The 21,164-nt window shown below is 39.8% G+C and overlaps 2 protein-coding genes across 3 annotated transcripts; one reads left to right on the top strand and one right to left on the bottom strand.

Annotated features, from left to right (window-relative positions):
* Window positions 1–4,576: 4,576 nt before the first annotated feature.
* On the bottom strand, window positions 4,577–15,042 carry PSMA2 (proteasome 20S subunit alpha 2). Of its 2 annotated transcripts, XM_067745850.1 has the most exons (8): window positions 14,911–15,042; window positions 11,224–11,300; window positions 10,058–10,190; window positions 8,506–8,628; window positions 7,694–7,775; window positions 6,112–6,185; window positions 4,946–5,003; window positions 4,577–4,858 (listed from the first exon to the last, which is right to left on the bottom strand). In XM_067745850.1, the coding sequence occupies exons 1-8, from the start codon at window positions 14,949–14,951 to the stop codon at window positions 4,742–4,744; spliced, it is 705 nt and encodes a 234-aa protein (XP_067601951.1). In that variant the 5' UTR covers window positions 14,952–15,042; the 3' UTR covers window positions 4,577–4,741. The 2 variants fall into 2 exon arrangements, with proteins under 2 accessions (XP_067601951.1, XP_067601952.1); XM_067745851.1 differs by lacking the exon at window positions 8,506–8,628.
* A 109-nt stretch (window positions 15,043–15,151) lies between these two features.
* On the top strand, window positions 15,152–20,069 carry MRPL32 (mitochondrial ribosomal protein L32). The gene is made up of 3 exons (XM_067745848.1): window positions 15,152–15,320; window positions 16,626–16,807; window positions 19,218–20,069. The coding sequence occupies exons 1-3, from the start codon at window positions 15,191–15,193 to the stop codon at window positions 19,470–19,472; spliced, it is 567 nt and encodes a 188-aa protein (XP_067601949.1). The 5' UTR covers window positions 15,152–15,190; the 3' UTR covers window positions 19,473–20,069.
* The last annotated feature ends 1,095 nt before the right edge of the window (window positions 20,070–21,164 follow it).

Below are 21,164 nucleotides of genomic sequence, written 5' to 3'. Positions count from 1 at the left end.
GCGCGGCCTCCAGAGCGGGGCTGACGCTAGCGCGGTGGCCATGTTTGTTAAGGGAAGAGGCTTCTTCCACTCCCGCCGCGAGGCGAGTGCGGGGCGCGCGACCGCCTGGCCCCAGGAAAGATGATCTCCCACTGGGGCACCAGCCGCTCGATCCCCAGCGTGCCAGGCAGGCTGAACCCGTATCCTAGCATCTAATCATGGTTAGACTTTGCCTGGGGCGGCAGTCGGTGCATTTTGGTGGAGAAAACCTCCCGATCGCGCCCACCTCCTCTCCGCGGGTCAAGTACACCGTTTTGCCATCAAGCTCAAACCCCTACGAGTGCCAGACAGTGGTTGTCGTCTTAGAAAAAGTTTGGCTCATTTTAACAGAAAACTGGCTGGAGAGGTTTGTCAAAGGTTTCACAGCTGTTAAGTGCTGTAGCTGGGATTTCGACCCCACCCCAAAGCACTTGCCACTGCGCCACCACGGGCTCTCCATTAGAAAGTGTCATATTAGAGACGCGCTGCCTTTCTGAAGAGGACAAACGATCGGTGGCTGGCTTCTGAAGGGCTGGGAAATTGATATTAGCTTTAGTAGAGTGTCCAGAGTCACCCATAAAGTAAGGCTAACTTTAAAATTTTAAGAGGACTTTAAAATTAATCCTATGTCTGCCTGCTCCTTTCCTAAACCTTACTTAAATGACAGGAAAGGAATAAACCCACAAGACTAAAAAGAACAAGAGATGATTGCACATGAGATATGTCGATACATTTTTCAAGACAAAGAGCAATAATGACACTTATTCAATGCTTATTATGTGGCAGGCATTGTTCCAAGTGCTTTTCAACATATTTATTCAATCCTCTGAGCCTAAAAGATATGGTTTAGAGTTAAGTCCGCCAGAGAGAGGTTATTTGAAGCCAGGAAGCCTCTCTGCGGAAGTAGTTAGTAGACTACAGATGCCTGGAAGGAAAGGAGGCAGTGAGGAGGGGCTGAAAATGGGCATTGCTTACATGTTGTATAAGGAACAGACACCAAGTCCTCTCCCGTCCTGTGGAGCTGGGACAGTTACCCATCCTTCCCCAGGCGGAAGTCGAGTTTATGATGTTGAAGACAGGGAATCAGAGGGGTTCCAGACACATTATGAAAAGAGTTTAAGTTTTCGTCCTGAACAGTAAAATGCTGTCGGCCCCTTCTCTGCCCCTCACGGAACGCTGGCACTCCTGTCCCACTCCTCTCATCACCCTCTCCCTCAAACCCTTTTTCTCTGGAGAAACAGAGCAAATGAAAGACCACAGAGAAATGGCTTATAGGTGCTGATATTCGGCATCCCCCAGTAGGTAGGTTTGGGATTCACAAACACAGCACTTCCAAACATTTTTCTGTTTGGAATCTAAAGGAAACAGAAAGCAGAACAACAAAAAAAAATTTTTTAAATATCTTTAACTAGCCTCCTCAGATAGAAGATATTTCAGCCATAAATCAAAGAAGAATTGTTTTTAAAGGGGAGATAATGGAGTATAGGAAAGAGTTCTTCAAAATTAAAAATATCCCAAATCTTAAAAACATCAATAGAAAAGAAGAGTGTAAAAATCTACTAAAAAGTAGATTTAAAAAAATAGGTGAAAAATATAGCAAAAACAAAAGGCTCCAGTATCCAATTAATAGGAGTTTAAATGTGGAGACATTTCTTTCTAACCTAGAATTTTTAAACCCAGCCAATCAAGAGACAAGAGGAGAAGAAAGAGTTTCAAAGACGCAACCAGCTTGGATTAGAGCAGAAAGAGAGGGTTTCAAGAAACTTCTTGAAATGGTGCTGGGGGAGAGGGGCTGCGAAGGGTTGGGTGAGAACTGTCAGATTACCTTGTATCTGACAGTGAGGAAAACTGTGCAGAGGGTTTTGCAATCCCGTTAGGGGGGAACTGGCAAGAATTAGTGACAGCTACAGGGAAAACAAAGCAAAAAAGTGAGGAAAAGCAATCACAGTATACTTACATACCCCTAATAAAAATCTTTTATGCTAAACATTGTGATCTAATTAAAGCAGAAGGGAAGTGAGGGTGGTATAAGAGTTCTAAATTCTCATCTTGCAGAATAAAATGGTTATATGATGGCTGACCTTCAGGAATCCAGAAATAACCACAATAAGCCTACTGTTTTGAAATATGGGAGTACCTGATGGAATACTCAAAATGGGAAAAGTGATGAAACTCAGGGACAGGGCCTTTGATCAAGTGTTAAAAGTTATCTAACTTTTAAAATAGGCTCATGCTTAGGAAGCTATCACTTACTTGGCAGGCAGGTATTGCTGGTTCGATAATAAGGTACTTGAGAGCAGGGTCAAGGGAGGAGTCTGAACTGAAGGAACCGTGTGAGGCAACGTGACATTAATACAGGACCACTGGACTGGGTTTCAGGAAATTAGGATTCTAAACCAAAGGAGTTACCAACTCTTACATGTTCTCAGGCACTTCATTGAGTATCAGCTTGTGTTTCTTTACAACAGGGGCTCAGAGCTTGCCTACATCAGCAAGGAGACGCGTGATAAAGAGGTGAAGTTAAGGCTTAGAGTTGGCGGTTTCAGTCCATGAACATAGTCGAACAATAGATGAAAAATCCTTTGATCACCCTTCTCACCTAATCAGTACCCAATAAGCCAGCACTGGATAAAGATCAATATTACTTTTCTTCCTTATTTCCCTTTCCTTTTCAACTCCCTCTTCCCCCCATGTGTGAATTTTAAACATTTCCATGTTTCACTGCTAATAATTGTTTTGCAAACTTGGATTCACGGTTCAGTTGAGGAACTGGAAGAGAAAAACAAGTGGAAGCAAATTTTTTAAGAGAAGATACAAAAAAATTGGACCAAAAATGGAGAGGGGACTGTATATTAGGAGCATTATGATACTTAAATAAGATTAAAAGAAGCTAGAATCCACTGGCTAGAAATGACAGAAGAGTTGGAGAACATTCAGGGATGCATAATGGGTTGTCAGACCAAAAACTTGAGTTTCCCAAGAAATGGAACAAAAGGGGACAAGTGAAAATTTAGGTCAATGGAAAGAACAAACTGAGAACCAAGGGAGTTCTAGGCAGCTTCAGCTGAGCTAGGCTTTGTACTTAATGGGGCAAAGAGGCAAAGAACAGAACCTGGACACAGATCTGCTTCAGCTAATTCTTCCTTTCTTTATTCCATAGGACTTACTGTGTTAGCACTCAATAAGAACCTCCACGTTGCTTTCTTTTTGTCCTAAATAAAAATGCCTTTACTCTTCCCTTCTTTGATTTGTAGAATTTTGGCATTCCTCTGGTTTCTTAATATGAGACATTAGAGAGAGCCTAAGCAAATTCAAAGGAGCTAAAACTTATGGGGTACTTAACCATTAACCTTGCCAGGCCTTTCACTTGCATAATCAAGTTTAGTCCTGAGAAAACACTCTGAGATAATTACTTTGTGCAGTCACTTGGCCAGTTAAGTGGGAGAGTTGAGACCTAACTCCAAAAACCATTCCTTTTTAACACTAAGTTCACCTTCTAGCGTGCTGGATTCACAAGGTACCAAGAGCCGACGAGGAGAGACTGTTATGTTAACTGAGGCGTTCAAGACAAATGTCTAGAAATAGGTCAAGTTGGTATCTCCCATCTCCCATCATAACGCTTCAGCCACTTACAGGGGTGTTACAGTGACAGTGGGTAGAACTGGGAATCCTGACAGACATGCTCCAAGATAAGGCTCTTGCCTAAAGAGCCTAAACTTGGCTAGATCATAATCAAGATCTTTAGAGCCACATTTAAATCACAGAAATGCCCGCGATCTCTTTGTTGGTAAGAACAGTGACATTCATAAACTCTATGCTCTGTGAGCAAGACTAATGACATGATCTCTCTTATCCTCCAATGCCTTAAAAACAAAAAAAGAAAACTAAGTGCTATGCCTTCACATATAATGAAAACAGGCTTCAGGTACCCCATTATCTGCTTGCTTCTATGAGCCTTAATTTGCAGTGAAGGTTCTGATTACACTGAGATTACATGAATGAGGGAGAGACTTAAGCCATAATTTTGACATTTAAGTATTAGTATTTTATTTCCAGCACTCACGTTCATCCTTGAGTTAAAAAGATTTAGTAGATTCTAGGGGGCTCTTTTTAAATACATGTACCTACTTGCGATGGGAAAACCAACAGGAACTAGCGCACCATTTTTTACGTATGTACACAATATATCTCCTATAGGAGACTGTTTGGCTTAGCACTCCTGGCAGCTCCAGCGCAACCTCACAGAGCATGCTAGGGTTTCACTGACACACACTGAACGGTGCCTGAAAAACATCTATGCTTCCACCTTGTCTCAGAATCCACGAAAGTCTGCAGATTCTCCCAGCTCTAAAAGCAGTGATGTTTACCGAAATCAGCATTTTGCTTTACTGAAGCAGACATCTGACAGCAAAGAGAGTAACAAGATTTGACTTAACCCAAACTGCATGAGGACTAAAGACAGTTTCACCATTCTGCTTTGTAGTTTCCAGAAATCAACTGTGATGAAAAGCAGGATATAACTATGTTAAAATTTTACTAATTCCTAAAAAGCAGGAAGTTGAATTTAACGGTTTATTATGATTTATAAGTCTCATTTTAAAAACATCAGTCCATCAAACCATGTAGAAATAAGTATGCAAAAAGTCTGCAAAACAAAAACATACTTTAAACATGTTTAAGTAGAGAGGTTATCTGAAATTCCAGATTTTCAGTCACTTCATTGTTATGCAATGGCAGCCAAGTAATCCTTAACTTCAGTTGGAGTCAGCCTCCTAAATCCGGCTTCATTGCAGATTCCAACTTCTATGTTATCTTCTGTCATCTGCCCTTCAAAGCTTTCCTGATCAAGAGGGAGGGAAAAATTTCAATTTTCTAAGCAGTTAATTATACAATCACTACAAATCCAACTGTTAGATATTGAACTAACCTTTAGGGTTAATATGGCTGTATGAATGGCATCTTCAAGTTCCAGATCTTCATTATATCTGAAGAATTTTTTGAAAAAAACCCAATGATTTACGGCACTATTAACATTATTTATGACTATGTAAACACAATGATAGCAACAGCGTAAGATTTCTTAAACATCTAAAACACTCTTAAAAATATTAAGTTACAGATTAATTCTTTTTGTCACCTCACGGAGCTAGCTGCCCCCAGATAAGAAATTGACAATTATTTGGTGTGCATTCCCGACATCACGAAGAGTGTAACCCTAACGTGAGTTTATTTTAGGAAACTTCCTTAAGTATAAACATTTTAATACAATCAGAGTGTGGTGGCAATATTATAACAATTTATAAAAATAAAGCAGAGAAATCAGACTTCTGCTAAAATTTCTTATGTTTTTTATGTTTGGAAGACTCACTAATATGTAAAAGGAAAAAAAATTGCTTTAAAATCCGAAGCTTATTTAAATTTACCAATTAATCCCGAGTCTAAGATTTTTAAATAATCTTAACATGAATATTATGTGAAAATGTACTGAGAAGGTTCATTTGGTGGTTAAAATCAATTGCGAACTCTTCCCATTCAAAATGTAGGACATTTTTTGGTGGGCTACAATAATGCTGAGTCTAGAATACAGCTGGAAGTAAGGGAAAGCAGTCTGCTGTGCTGGCAGGACAGATTTTTACACATCGCCCCGCTTTTTATCAAGTACATACATCACAACTTTAATCCACCATCAACACCGGGTTTGGCTTCACAATTTTTTTTTTTGTAATCGTCAAAATGTAAGCTGTTATCACTTACATCATTTAAAAATTTTCCTCCCCAATTTTTTTACTCCAAATCCAATGGTCTTTTTTTCTTTTCTTTGAGATAGTAGGAAAAATGAAGTAAAAAAATAAAAATAATATTTAGGAAAAAAAGCATGAGAATGCAGGAAGAGAAGTTCGTAAGAAATGAATATTACCACTTAATATACTGAAGGCTGGGGAGCCAGAGTAGAGAAAAGTTTGTTTGTTCTATCAGGTAAATAGGCTTGAATACACAGTCATACAACAAATTTGTTTAGATTCATGGTATTATTTAAAGAGAGCTGAAAACTGTAAAGTAAGTTTGCTAATGAATCTAGTTTTATAAGCCCACCTTTTCTCAAGGAAAGTTTTCCCATTCACATAGTTCTTTCCCATTGCTGTGGCTTTCCAGGCAAAGTAAGCTCCCTAGTCAGGAAGGGAAGAGGAAAAGAACATTTTAAATCATTAACCTAATTACTTAGGATGCTGACATTTATGTCTCAGTTCAATAATTTCGTCTCTAACTTCTAAGGTCACAAAATATTTACTGGAATGCAACGGAATACACCATAAAATACGTTAGTGAGATAAATAACAGAAAGGCATGAAGAAACTTTTGGAGGTTATGGAGAAGTCCAGCATCTTCACTGTAGTGATGGTTTTCTCAGGCATTTACGTACATCAAAAACCCAACAAACTGTACACTTTAAATATGTGCAACTTATTGTACAAAATTTATGTTAAAAAAAAAAGAAACTGAGGTTGACTCAGAGCAAATAATCACAAATAATACTGTAGCTTACTAGGACTGAAGGGCTCTAGAAATCTGTCATATATATCTGAAAAATGGTGACCAGTTCTTCAGCAGCAGCAGCAAATAAATTAAAAAGACACAGCTTTGCATTAAAATTTTTCAAAGGTGTTGATATTTTGTAATCTAATGTTGAATGAAAGCAGCAGCAGTATGTCCTATATAACATGACTCATCTATTGAAAAAATACATACACACACATACACACAGACACTGAAAGAAACAGACAAAACCTATTTTAAAAGAACCGACTGCCTTTTAGACACAACAGGGGGAAAAGGGCAAAAGGTGAAAGCTGGATGCCAGTGATGCTGGCTCTGCTACCCCCAGGAAAGGGAGGTAAGAGGGCATGTCACTTAGCTTCAGAAGCTCGGATATGGGGTAGCAGACACTGTCAAAGTTCCCCAAATACTTAATTTTTCTGATTTAAGTAACAATCAAAAAAATTTTTTTTTTTTTTGCCTTTTCAGATTACAAAGCTAGTTTGAATTGAGTGAACTTGCCATTATCTAGTGATCTATAAACTATGAAAGATCAGTTTCTAATCACGAGTTTTTTCTTTCAGGTCTCCTCACAGCAAACATGAGTGACAGATGTGCGACACGTGGAGGAGTGGTACCCTCTACAGACACCTGCTAACCTGAACACCAATCTTCTGCTTTAGAGCAGACAACTCACCCATTTTGCAAAACATCGAATTCAAGATGGACATCAATATTTGTACAGGAAGAGTCACACTGAAGTCAGCCCCAAGATTAAACTGACTGCAAAGGGCACTGCCCCCACCCAGACCCTTACCTTTAATTATAATTTTTTAAAAGTAAAAGAATTCCACAGATTTAAAGAGACTTGATAACAACTATTTCAACTAATCATTCAAAGTATGTGAAGTCAAGCAACATACCAGAAGAACACGGGGGGCAGAACTAAAGTGGCTTCCTTATCAGAAGACTGAATTACCAACATTTTAAATGTGCAAGTGAATATACACCACTTCTAAAGCCCAAATGAAAAACAAAAAGAGAAAATACTCTAATTTTTAAGCTTTTTATGGCTTCTATTTTTACTAGATATTCAAAGAGCCCTTCGACAAATCCCTCCAATACATCTAATGATACTTACAGATGGATCTGACTGAAATAAATATGGTCGCCCCTCATTCCAACCACAAATAAGTAAAGAAACTCCAAATGGACGAACACCACTGAAGAGAGAGAAATGAAAATTACTTGCCATCTTCATGGTGTTAAAGTCAACCTAAGCTAAGAATTTATTAATACCCTCAAGTAAAGCAAGTGATCAGGTAAACCGAATTAGACTTCTAAGCTCCTTAAAAAGTATTTAACACCATTCTAAACAAATCAATTCAAAATGAATTTTCTTTATGGTACTGAGAAAAGACAGTCAAATCATTTTGGTAAATGGAGTGATACAAACATCAGGGTTAATAAGTGTGGAGTAACAGTGTCCTAACAAAATGACACATTTCAACAAACGCAGCTTTTCCACTGGCTTTACAAATCAGCAGCTACCTCATCCGTGTTCACACCCAAGCTGAAGAACACTGGAATTAAATAAATACGGATGTGTCAGAGTTATTGCTTTCATCATGTGCTTACAATCATTTCTGGTTAGAAGATAAATTTGGAAGCAGCAATGACTGTCTGCCCATACAGAAATGTTTTAATTACTAGCAAAAGGACGTTATCTAGAAGTTGGTTTCTGCTACTATACGAACAGCAAGAAAACATTCCCATTTTCTCTTTAAAAAAATATTTCGGGTCCAGTTAAGATCAGAAGTGTTCATCATAGTGATTTTCTCCACTGATTAAGGAAATATAGGAATACTAAGCCCTTTCTAAAAAAATATGTCTACTCATAAAATGATTTTTTTTCTAATTCATGACACATTTAAAGTAATAAAATCAACCTACCCTGACTGGGTGTATTCTTGCATCACGGAAGCTACTCTCTGTACCAGCTGAGCTGTGGGAATGGGCTCTTGGTAAACAAGATAGTATTGTTGAGCTAGTTTTCGAGCTCTGTGCACAAGCACTCTGACAAACAGAAAAGAAATAAGATTTAATTAAAATTCAGATGCTTTACTATCTAAAGACTCATTCTCCTTCTGTAGGCATATACCTATAGCACAAGTTTGACATGTATCTCTAATAGTAGCTCTTCGCTCTAAGCCAGTCTTGTTCTTAAATCTGATTATGGTTAATTTACAAGAAAATATCAGAGCATCACTGAGGAGACAAACCATAGATGAACAAGAACAAGGCAAAAGGAAGGAAACTATGGACTGGGGGGTACCCATTAGCTTAGCAGCCATGGCTCTAGCGTATACAAGAACTTTATATCTCGCCACAGCGTCTTCAAGATTGTGCGCCCCTTATCCCAAGGGCAGGCACCTTGCCTTTTTATATTTCACTCCAGGCAACACGCTAATACGCACACACACACGTGTTCAGGCATATGTTTCTCACTCTGCCTCAATCTTGTTCCACAGATTGGAATTCAAAGGGTACCTTCCAGAGATGAATGAACAGCGTGAAACTAATTATAACTTAAAAAAATGTAAAATTTGTCAAAAGTGTAACAATTAAATATACTAGCAAGAGAAGCAGGATTTACCTTTACCTGCTCGTGTGCTAATCTGAGCTCTGCACATTAGCCCTCTGAACAATACTCCTGTGGTGTCAGTTTATTCTGTGAGTGCTAGTACACTGCAGTCTCCCTTCCGTGCAGTGGTAACAGGATCCACTGTAGTGAAGCCTGATCACATGCCAGTGACACTGGTGCTTTTTCTAACTCATGAAATTTTGGCTCTACCTATCTTACTCCACAAACTCAAGAATGAAGTAATAATATTCCTTTTGCTTCTTAAATGACAAACAGAAAGCTGCCAATCTCTTTAAACCTGCTGGCACCCTGATGTAACAGGATTACTCTCTTCCTGTGAAATATCAAAGGAATGATTATATAAACATCTGGATCCACACTGGCTGTCATACTCCACAACTTTCAGTGGCCTTTTGAGAATTCTGTCCCTTTGCTAAAAACAGAAGTAAATAAAATGAGGTTAACTCTGGATGGTATGCTTTCTTTTGCTGTCTGACAACTTTAAAAATATATAGTTTATTATAACATGTATTGCTTTTGTTGTTTTTAAAATACATTTAGAGAACAGCAAAGCCCTTGCTGAGCCCTTGGATGGTAGAAGAGGTATTATGATCAGAAGGGAAAACCACTGAACAGAGATGAGAGGGGTAAGTATCCATCTCCTCTTTTACGACTGAGTGGCACTGAGCTCTTCTCCTTCAAATAAGCCCCAGTCTGTCTCATACTAGCAAACTAAGTTCAGCTGCCAACGATGAGAAGTTGGGAGATTAAAGGAAAAACATCCTTTGATTTTTCTCCTCAAAGTATAGATTACAAGGAATTCATGAGATGGTGAGAAAAAGAATAAAGGGTACAAGGTACCTGTAATCTGGGCCCATGCCGCTATACACCAAACCTATATGCTTGGTGATTGGTTCCACTTTGTGGACACTTCGCTCGTCATACAAAATGGATTTCTGTTTCTTCTCAGTTGCCAAGACCACACCATTTGCAGCTTTAAAAAAAAGAAGACTTAAATGTTATTTAAAGACTCTGCTTCAACAGTTTTCTAGTTGCGGAAGCATTTCAGCCAAACTCCTTTATTTCTTCTTATTTATAAAAGCTTTTCTTCTGGATTTCTATATTAAAATTACCCAAGGAAAGGTAAATCAACTTTCCCTCAATGGTCATCTGGATTGCACTAAGAAGTCCCTCAGCTAAAGGTATTACACAACTTTTCTTAAGAAAGAGTCCATATGTTTTAAACTAATGGAATTCTGCCTACTTGGCCTACTGTTCTTATAATCTGAAATTTTACAACCAATGATATGTTTTTTATAAGTTATCTTATGATTAACCTTTTCTAAGTTATGGAAAGAAAAAAACTGCCAGAGAACAGTGATACATAATCAGTGGAAAAAAACAAAAGAATACTCAGTTTTCTGAATAGGAAAAACTATTTGTGGGTTATCACAATAGATAAAGGTGCGATTATTTATTTTGAAAAAAAATATTCATCTTCTTTGGCTTATTACTTTCTTTAAACATCAAAATACTGTAGATTAATAAAAAGAACTGTTGGGACTTCCCTGGTGGCGCAGTGGTTAAGAATCCACTTACCAACTCAGGACACAGGTTCAAGCCCTGGTCTGGGAAGATCCCACATGCCACGGAGCAACTAAGCCCGTGCGCCACAACTACTGACCCTGCGCTCTAGAGCCCGCGAGCCACAAGTAGTGAGCCCATGAGCCTAGAGCCCGAGCCCGTGCTCTGCAACAAAGAGAAGCCACCGCAGTGAGAGGCCTGCACACCGTAACAAAGAGTAGCCCCCGCTCGTTGCAACTAGAGAAAGCCCGCGCACAGCAACAAAGACCCAATGCAGCCAAAAATAAATAAATAAATTTATAAAACAAAACAACCCAAAAAGAACTGTTAAAAAATTATGCTGCCACAGCTATTTACTTTTACATTAATTACCTATTAATTCCAAAAGAACACATTATGACAACTAATAACAGGAATCTCAAATGAATGAAGCATTTAATTACCTTTAATTCCCACTGAAGGGGCTCCTCCAGCTACAGCAGCCAATGCATATTCAATCTGGACAAGTTTACCAGATGGGCTTAAAGAGAAACAAAGGTATTGCTAAATTCACATTCCCAAATACTTATTAGAGGAACACCTCTGAGAAAGGGCAGGTAAGTAGGCCAAATCCATTAATCAAGCATCAAGGAATAGCTGGGCTTCGAAAATTTATCATGAAGTTGTACGGAAACTAAGTTTATTCATAGTGTAACACTAATCTCTTTCCTTAGGTTGCTTTTTCTTGTCTGCCCCTTAAAGCAGCATCATTACTGTTGCCTTTCACCACTTACCAACCTTGTGACTTTGGGCAAATTACTTAACCTCTCTGTGCCTCAGTTTTCTCATCTGTAAAGGGGATAATAGGAGTATAGTAGTTACCTATGAATATTTCAAAGGTTGTTGTGAAGATTAAATGAAGTGATGCCTTTTGTTCCTGGCACAAAATTAGCAGCAAGCAAATACCAAAAAGTAATATTATTAAGAACAGGTATGTGTCTGTTAAATACCAAGTAACAGCAAATAATCCATGTGGGTGGAGTTAAACATTTTATAAAGCAAACATGGCCTAAGACATAAAACCTAGATATCAGTCACAACAAAGTACCTGCTATATAATACAAAACTATTTCGAGATGCCATGAGCTGGTTATACTTAACATTTCTGGTTCCATGAGTTTGGCAGCCAAATGCTACTAGCTAGGCCCAAACTGGCTTTTTAGGTCACATTTTATTTCAACCTAGCTGTTGAGTTAGAACAAATACTATAAACGTCACCAACCTTTCTATTTTATTGACAAAGTCCTTGAATGAAAAGTAATTTGTCCAAAGTGACACACAGCTAGGTCCACATCTCCAGTCTACTACTGAAAATATAATCTTCAGTTTCAGAAGGTCATCTGTTTTATCTTCACAAAATTATAGATATTCTCTTTGTCACTCAAGTCTCAACTCACACCATCCCATCTTGCTCCAGACACACAACTACTCAACATTCAAAAACCCCTCTGACAAGCTAATCCCTCTGTCTGCAATGCACTTCACCACTGTCTGGTGAACTCCTTCCAAGTCATCCTCTAATCCTTAGTAGAAATGTCACGTCCTCAGGGAAGCTGCCCTGACCACCCAGACTAGGTTGAATCCCACACACTCATACCTATACTGTCCTATGCTTCCTCTTTGGCTAAGATTCATCATACTTGAATTATTTTTTCAACATTTACAAAGTGTAAGCTCTGTTCAGTCAGTACTCCAACACACAGCCTATGACCAGGTTCATTTGACTGACAAGACACACATCTAGACCTATTTAAGGAATAAGCCTAGGGGCAGCAGTTTAAAGACTGTTAAATGACAAAATTAGCTGACTTGAGCAGAATAACAGCAATAAGCATTTACATTTTTTAAATTAGGCTGTACTTGTTTTCCTTTAATGGTCCCTATTTCGATAATCACATCATGACTTTCTGGGTCCATCCAGCTTTCAATTATTCTTCAATACCTAGTTCAAATACCTCTGGGGACATTTTAAAGGATTAGGTAAACTTAAAAGTTAGCTTTTCTTCCGCTGCCATAATCACACATGTACACTTCTGTCATCGCATCTTTCTGTATGAAAGCTCACGAACCTGGGAGCTCACCGAGCTATCAACCATGTTTGTATTCAATCATAACGCTACCCAATTCCAAAGCACCAGCATCTCTACCAGGGATAACTGAAATAGCCGTCCAACTAGTTTTCATCTTTTCCACTCTTATTTCCCTTCCCCCACCCGGAGTTACTTTTGTACCATGCCATTCCCCATTTAAATGCTATAATAACTTCTTGGTTCACTTAACAATAAAAGCTCCTTACTCTGGCCTGCAGGGCCCCGCAAAATTGGCCTGACCCATGCTAACTCTCTGCTGATTATACTCTAACACACTGGCCTTATCAGTTCGGTCCTTGTCAACTTTGGCACTTTCATACATGCTCTTCCCTCTGTCTGCAACTCTCTCTACCCCTAAATCTTCAAACAGTTGGCTCCCTTTCATCTTTCAGTCCCCCAGAACACTGGTGTTTCCTGACGACCCAATCTAAAGTTTTGTTCCTTCTTTCTCCCTCTCTTGATAAAAATTCCTGAGTAAAGGAAAAACATTCTTCAGAATGCATTAGTAGGCACCCATTTGATTATCCACTTATTGTCAATATCCCCAACTAAATGTAATCCACAAGAACACCTCCTATAGTACAGTCTCTTGTCATTCCACCTTTAGTAGTTTAACTCTGAGTACAACAGGCTGGAAACAAATTTTTTACTCTAAAACAGAAATGCACTATCATGTTAAAAAACAAAAGAGTGTGTTTTAATAAGGAAATTTATTATAGAAAGATTCAGTCCCTGCTAACATATGGTTGTTTTATGTTTCAGCTCCACTAGGATTACACTCTCTTAAAGATAAAGGTCCAGGTTTGCTTTGTTCACGAATATGAACAGTAACTACCTGGCAAACATTGCTCCCTATTGTTGTATATGATGAGACCTTTTATTAAAAGAAAGGTATTTTAGCATTTTAAGAAGACGTCGCACAGTAATGGAAAGTGTATTAAATTTGTCGTCAGAAAGAACCCAGTCTGAATGTTAACTCAGCTACTCACCTATGACCAGGGACGAGTTATTTAATTTGCCTGAGCTGTGGTTAGCTCATCTGTAAGGTGTTGAGATAACATTTATCACAGATGGTAGCCCAAAGAGATGGACTAAGCTCCACCCACACAGAAAGTCCTCAACAAGTCAGATGCGGCCCGCCTTCAGCAGTCAGGTAAGAATACATTTTAATTAAACGGGGCATCACTGGTCTGTAGGAAAATGGGCAAACTGAATCCTTCCCCAGTCGATTTGTTAAATCCTTTGGTGACGGTTTTCTTACATTGGGAATGATGATAGCTTAACTCAAGTTTACTTTGAAAAATATACTTATCTACCTGTTCTAAAATTTAAAAAGCCTACAATCTTTTTTTTAAATAAATACATCCCCTTCCCAAAATAACAGCCAAAACGCAAATGTAGCCTAGTAGTTTGGCGCCTACAAAGACTAGAGAATAGAAAGATAAATAACGCTTTCACTTTCAGTCCTTAAGCTTCCAGTGGGGGCACCAAAGAAAACGAAAGCGGGAAGAGGTTTCGAGAGACATTAGTGCCAAATGGAGACTAAGACCCGGACCAAACTGTAAAGTTAGGGCTTTCCGAGAAAAAGGGCCCCCCATAGGTCTGACCAAGATTCCGAGCTCCAGAAACTCCCGAATCAGGCCTACTTCGGTCAGGAAGGAAATCCTGAATTCTGAACGGGACACCCGGAGACAACTAATGCAAAGCTACCTTCTTCCCTAATCTCCAAAACTAAAGAAAATCCCTGGGTGAGGGCCTCAACCTCCAGCAGCGTCAAGGTCGCCCCGGACCCCCCGACTCGCGTTCCCACGAACCCCAGGCACTACTGCTCCCCAGGCCGCGGGAGGGCCCTGCAAATGACTTTGCAAAGTGGCATTTCCACCCCCGTTCCCTACTGGGCCCTCCGGAAGCACCAAGCCAGAGACCATGACGGTAAAAACCGGGTCAGCAGAGTTCCTGCAACCTCGGTTACGAGGAGGACCTCCGGGGCCCCTTCCATACCTGAATGTAGTCAGCGAAAAGCTGTAACCACGCTCCGCCATCTTTACCCGAAGACCCAGCGCACTTCCGCACACATGCGCACTGCGGCCCGTTTCTTTTCATTTCCCCTCCCCGCGCGTTCCTTTCCCTCTCTCTGATTGGAGGAAAGTCAGAGACGCTTCAGGGGCATGCTGGGAGTTGTAGTTCTAGGTGCGCGTTTGCCCGCCTCTGCGTGTGTGCGCGCATGCTCGAGGTAGGGGCGGGACCCAGCGGTCCGGTGGGCGTGGTTTACGGGAGCAAGATGGCGCCCGCCATGCTGATGCGGAAGGTTCTGCTGTGGCCCGCAGCCCAGGGACTCCTCCGGAACTTTTGGGAGCAACTGCAGCGGAAACTTCGGCAGAGCCGGCCAGGCTTTCCCAGTCCTCAGTGGGGTACGTGGAGAGGGGTGGTGGGGAGGGGACCCCAGGCAGAGTGGTGGGCACCGCTCGTGCTCTGCCCTGCTTCCGCGTCCTGATCTTCGGCCACGCGTAGGGGACGTTGTCCTGGACTTTCACTTACTTAGAAACAGGAAAAAAAGTCCTCTGATCGTCCCATTCGTACACAGAATGTAGCCAAAGCTCATTAACTTAGCATCAAGGGACGCCACTATCTAGATTCTCTTATCTTTCCTTTCCAGTCATCCCACCCCCTAAAGCAATTTGCTCTCTGTGGCGTTTGAGCTTTGTGAAGTTGAATCCGGATCCCATGTTTTCCCCGGAAAGTGATTTTAAAGGGAAATGTCTTGGTTGTTAAAATTGTCATTGCTTTGACATTTACATTCCACTCGATTTCCAAGGTATCCCGAACATAATAATGATAATACCCAGGCAGTCTGAACCGTGAGCCTCCTATAGGTCAAAGCCTACATGTGCTTCCTGAGATAATCTCCACAACAATCCCATTAGGTGTCTCCACTTTTCAACTGAAGAAGTAGGCTCAGAAAGGTCTCAAGGTCACACAGACCTTCCAGAGCCTGCGCTATTACATCAGGCCATGCATAGCAATACTTTTAGATATATTGACAAGGAATACAAGTTGTTAAGTGTTAGACAGCTTTGTATATTTTTAAGAGTTCCTAAAGTCAAAAGAACTGTTGCAAGTCTGAGGAATATTGCAAAGAGAGGGTAAAGGAATCTCTCTGATTTTATAAACAATTTTAAAAACAAAAGTGAAATGTTGATGATCACATAAATCAATTAATATTCTACAAAGAGTGATGAGCTAGTTCTTTTCCTTAGAGAACTGACGGGGATTGAGATTAAATATTATGAAGAACGAAGTGACTTAAAGGGCCTACCAGGATATGACTGAGGAGCTAACCCAATTTGAATGTAATATAAAAGGGCAATCAACAGTTATCTCAGTGCCAGTAGGAAGTGGATTTTGGAAATCTCAAGCTTAGATTTATTCATGTTTACTACTAAACCCCTGAGTTCTGTATTATGAGAAACTCTTGGTAGAATTTAACCGATTCATTTAAGCAGGTGCCACTAAGAAAAATTCTGTGTTCTTTAAAATTATGTGTGAGCTCTACTATATTTCAGTAGCTACTAAGGTTTCCTGTTAAATGCCTGTTGAGTGTAATATTTTATGTGTGCCTTTTGATACATCATTGTTGATTGTTAAGGAGAATGATACCTGTACATGGTCATTTAGAAGTTAGAAACTGATTCTGTATCTCCATGTTTGTTTTGTAGGACCAGCATTAGCGGTCCAAGGTCCAGCTATGTTTACAGAACCAGCAAATGATACCAATGGCAGTAAGGAGATTTCCAGCTTTTTGGAGAACATCTTTTGGATGGCAGCTCCCAAAAACAGACGCAGCATTGAAGTTAACAGGTGTAGGAGAAGAAACCCTCATAAGCTTATTAAAGTTAAGGTAAGATGGTGATTTTTGTGGGTGTGCTTTTTCTCGTGTCCACCACCGCATATTCTGTTGGTTTATTCACATAACCCATGAGTGAATTATTTTCAGATCTTACATGCCTACATTCCTCTGGCCTAAATTAAATACAATATTCTCGTTATGTATGTGTGTGTATCTACTGTCTTGTAGCCTAAGTCTTAGGAACATAGTCAAGGAGGGAGTTTAGAGTCTGGACAGAGGACTGGGTTGTTAAGAGTCTGTGTGACTTTTGTATTGTGAGCTGTTCCAGTCCTGAGCTGTGTGATTTTGAACCATATATGAATAAACATTTTAACTATGGCAGACCCTAAAATTAAAGTCAGAAGCGTAGATCTATTCGATTATGGGGTTTTACTAGCCCTTACAGATTTATTCTGTTCTTCACTGTATCCAATAAGGTACTGTGAAGGAAAATCCTTAGATAAGTAATAAAAATAGCTAATATCTATTAAGTGCTAATGATGTATCTAAGCGCTTTACATGAATTTTCTCATCATATTCTCACAACAATCCTCCAGAGTAAATATTGTTTTGCTAAGTTTTAGGATGAAGAAACTGAGGCAAAAAGAATTTGCCCGTGGTCTCAGACTTAAAAGGTGAAGCAGGATTTGAACCCTAGCAGTCTCCTATTGAAGTCACATTCTTCTCTTGAAACTTTGTGTGTGTTCCTATCCTCAGACAGTTCTAGATCTCAGTGCTCTTCTTCCTCACCCTCCCCACCATGTCCCATGGGTACACTTTCTTCATTGATCTAGTAACAAAAATTTTAGCATTTCTTACCTTTTTTAAAAAAAAAAATTTATTTATTTTTGGCTGTGTTGGGTCTTCGTTGCTGCACGTGGACTTTTCTCTAGTTGCTGTTGTCTTTGTTGTGGTGCTCGGGTTTCTCATTGCGGTGGCTTCTCTTGTAGTGGAGCACAGGCTCTAGGCACGTGGGCTTCAGTAGTTGTGGCACACGGGCTTAGTTGCTCCACAGCGTGTGGGATCTTCCCGGACCAGGGCTCGAGCCCATGTCACCTGCATTGGCAGGCGGATTCTTAACCACTGCGCCACCAGGGAAGCCCAGCGTTTCTTACCTTTGATTTGTTAATTTATGGCTTTAATAGCCGTGATTTGAGTTCCTGTTTACTCCACGGCATTCCCCAGCAATGGGGCAGTACAGATGGAACTCAAGGACAGAAAATGGACTTTCATGAGCCTCCACGTTCAGTATTAAACCAAACCCTTAGAACTTAAGCTCTAAAGTATTATTGAGTCACAGTTGGGACCAGATTTAAAATGTGCAACTGAAAAATACTTCATTAATTAAGGCACCAATAATTCATACAGTTTGGTTGAGAGAATTTAAGAGTTTAGGAATGTGATCTGTTACATGACTTCCCTGACTTTGTTTTTTCTGAGGGAAAAGAATATCTCTTGTCTTGTGCATTAATTTCCTTTGGTGAATTGTTTTCTGCTACATATAGTGTGTTATGCTGAGGGATTTGTTAGGAAAAGGGCACCAAGTGACGGTGGGTATTTTTTCCATACCTCGAAGATGGATGTGCGATCCAGTTTTCCAGGTATTGGAGTAAGATGAGAAGTCGGTGAGGCAAATGATTTGCAAGGTTTTTTGTTTCGTTCAGAAAATGGAGTTCTTTTTGTCGTCTGCCTCACAGATGTTTGTAGATTAATCTTCGGAAGTGCTCAGAGTTTCTTTGATGTTCCCGTTTACTATTTTTCTTTATATTTCAAACCTACCTTTAGAACACAATGAAAGGACTTCTTTAGAGGTTAGAATTGTCTTATTAAAGTTGGGTAGACATATAAAACTCATGAAACCCTCAAATTGTAATATATAGGGAGTTTTACATTAAGGAATAATCAGTGTTAATTTATAGGAAGAAAACTCACACCACATACCATACAGGAATTTGAATTACACTCTGATGACCAGGGGAAGCCAACTTGTAATGTGTTTATCACCTTGTTCTTCCCAGGATAGACTGAAAGAAAAAGTCAATTCCCTTTACCTTGGTGTCTTATTTAAGATGCTGGCTGTGTGGTTCACCCCAATGTGTTGATGGGCTCCTTATCAGATGTTTAGTTTTTGAGGATGGGGGAATGGAGTACCGTTTCACATAATAAGACTGTTGTATTTAAGTAAAAATGTACCAGATTCAAAGTTGGTAGACCTGAATTCTAGTCCCAATTTTTCTACTAATTCAAATCAATGTGTGTCCTCAGTTTCCCTATTAAAATGAGGTTGAACTGGGTGGTCCTGTGACCTTGTGCGGCATGGACATTCCAAGAAAGTTTACATATAAGCCTCATTCCTGTCAGTGATGTGTGCGTTATATTGCGTCTTGTTAAAATGTTTTTGTTTGGTTGGGTTTTTTTTAAGAACAATATAGACGTTTGTCCTGAATGCGGTCACCTGAAACAGAAACACGTCCTCTGTGGCTATTGCTATGAGAAGGTGCGTAAAGAGACAGCGGAAATCAGACGACAGATAGGGAAGCAAGAGGGAGGCCCCTTCAAGGCTCCTACCGTGGAGACCATGGTGCTGTACTTGGGGGAGACACCCTCCAAGCAAGACCAGGGCAAGAGGATCATCGAGCGAGAACGGAAGCGGCCATCCTGGTTCACCCAGAATTGACAGCAAACATGTTTCTAGAGGATAACTTCACACAAGTCGTTTCTCCTGAAAAAGAGGAAGATTCTTTGTTTTTATGTTGGTTGTGTGCTTGTTTTTAAATCATCAGCATAGCCTAAAACATTCTTTATAAGCACTTAGTTTTTTGCAGGTAATTTGAAGAATGCATCAGGAGTAAAGTCTGAAAATGTTTGTTTATGCGGAGGCTCAATGGATTTATGTGTCTGTTTCTATTATACTATGAAGTTTTAGTGAACAGAATTTTCAGGCCAGAAAAATGAAACCTAATTTAAAATTCGCAGCCAGAATTATGCGTCTGGGCTCTGGTTTTGTTTGTTTGCCACTGGTTTTTCTTACAAGAATACTTACACGAATGCTTTTGTTTAAGTAACACCTGAAAATAGGTTATTTAAATTCTGGGTATCGCTTTTTTAAGATGGTAGATGTAGCAGGAAGAAAAAGTTCGTTCTGTTTGGTTTTTTCGTTTTTTGTTTCAGCAAATTAAAATGGCCTCTGTATGGCACTTATAGGAGACATGTTCGTTTACTTAGAAGTAGTTCTTGACATTTCGCATTAAATCAAGATGACATTCAGAATTCATTAGATGGCTCATGAGATCTGTAATTTGTAGTCCGGGGAGAGAGATCTTTTAAAGGAGATGTGAGTGAATTCAGTAGCACACAGAAAATGTGCTGAGGGGGTTGCCCTTGCATTTTCCTTCTAGGATGACCTTTTAGTTTATTTCACATTTCATCATATTTCTCTCTATAGCAATGGCCTTTTTAACTTAACGCAATTCATTTCATATTTCCGTCTCCTTCCCCCATTCCTGTGTCTACCCTGAGTCCAAGGTTTGCTGTTTCCTGCCTCGCTGAAAAAAATAATAAAAGTGAGGTAGCGTATTAAAACACAAAGTAAGAGAATTACAGTTGAATGGAAAATTAATGGGTAAAATAAGATAAAGCCCAGGGATATATTCAAAACAAAATGCATGCTACAGTAGCCTGAGTACTTACAAGAATTAGGCAGTGAATTCAACCCTGAACTTGCTTTGCCTTGAAAAGGACGTCCATTGATAAGTCTCCACAAGACATAATCCAGAAGTATACCTCTATCCTGGTATTGAGGCCTAGGGTAAGTTTTGCCCCTGGGACTTCATGAGGACTCTGATGGGGTCATCCATGTTAACATTCCTAGAAGTAAAATGATCAATGTCATGTGGTACAGTACAGATCGATGATCTATCGGAGTGCAATTCAGTGAGAGCAAATCCTTAAATCTTCCAAAGTACCGGAGTCCCAGTAAATAGCTCTTTAAGACTTAGCTCCACCCACACATAAAAAAAAACAAATTCTGGAGGAATTGTCTGCGTATTCTTATTAAGGCAATCCTCTGCAGATACTGATTTTTCACTCTGACAAGCCTTAGAAATGCCTAGTGTCAAACTTCAGGTAGGTATACTTGGAAGCTAAGGCTAAAAAGTACACACCTGAGTCTTCCACCGCCTACTCAGCATCTCAGTTGACTCTCTTAACAGATTGCCAAGTGTATGTCTGGGTAACATATTGTCCACTGATTTAGCAGAAAGCCACACAGATGAACCTAATGAGAATGTGTGGGCAGGTCCACTTTTCTGTTTGCTACTCATGGGCAGATAAACACCAAATGCATCCCCAAATTAGCAAAACCAGATAT

Source organism: Pseudorca crassidens, chromosome 8 (genome assembly GCF_039906515.1).
Source record: "Pseudorca crassidens isolate mPseCra1 chromosome 8, mPseCra1.hap1, whole genome shotgun sequence".
NCBI lineage: Eukaryota > Metazoa > Chordata > Mammalia > Artiodactyla > Delphinidae > Pseudorca > Pseudorca crassidens.
The sequence above is the reverse complement of the archived record's forward strand: the minus strand, read 5'-3'. Positions and strand labels throughout refer to the sequence as shown.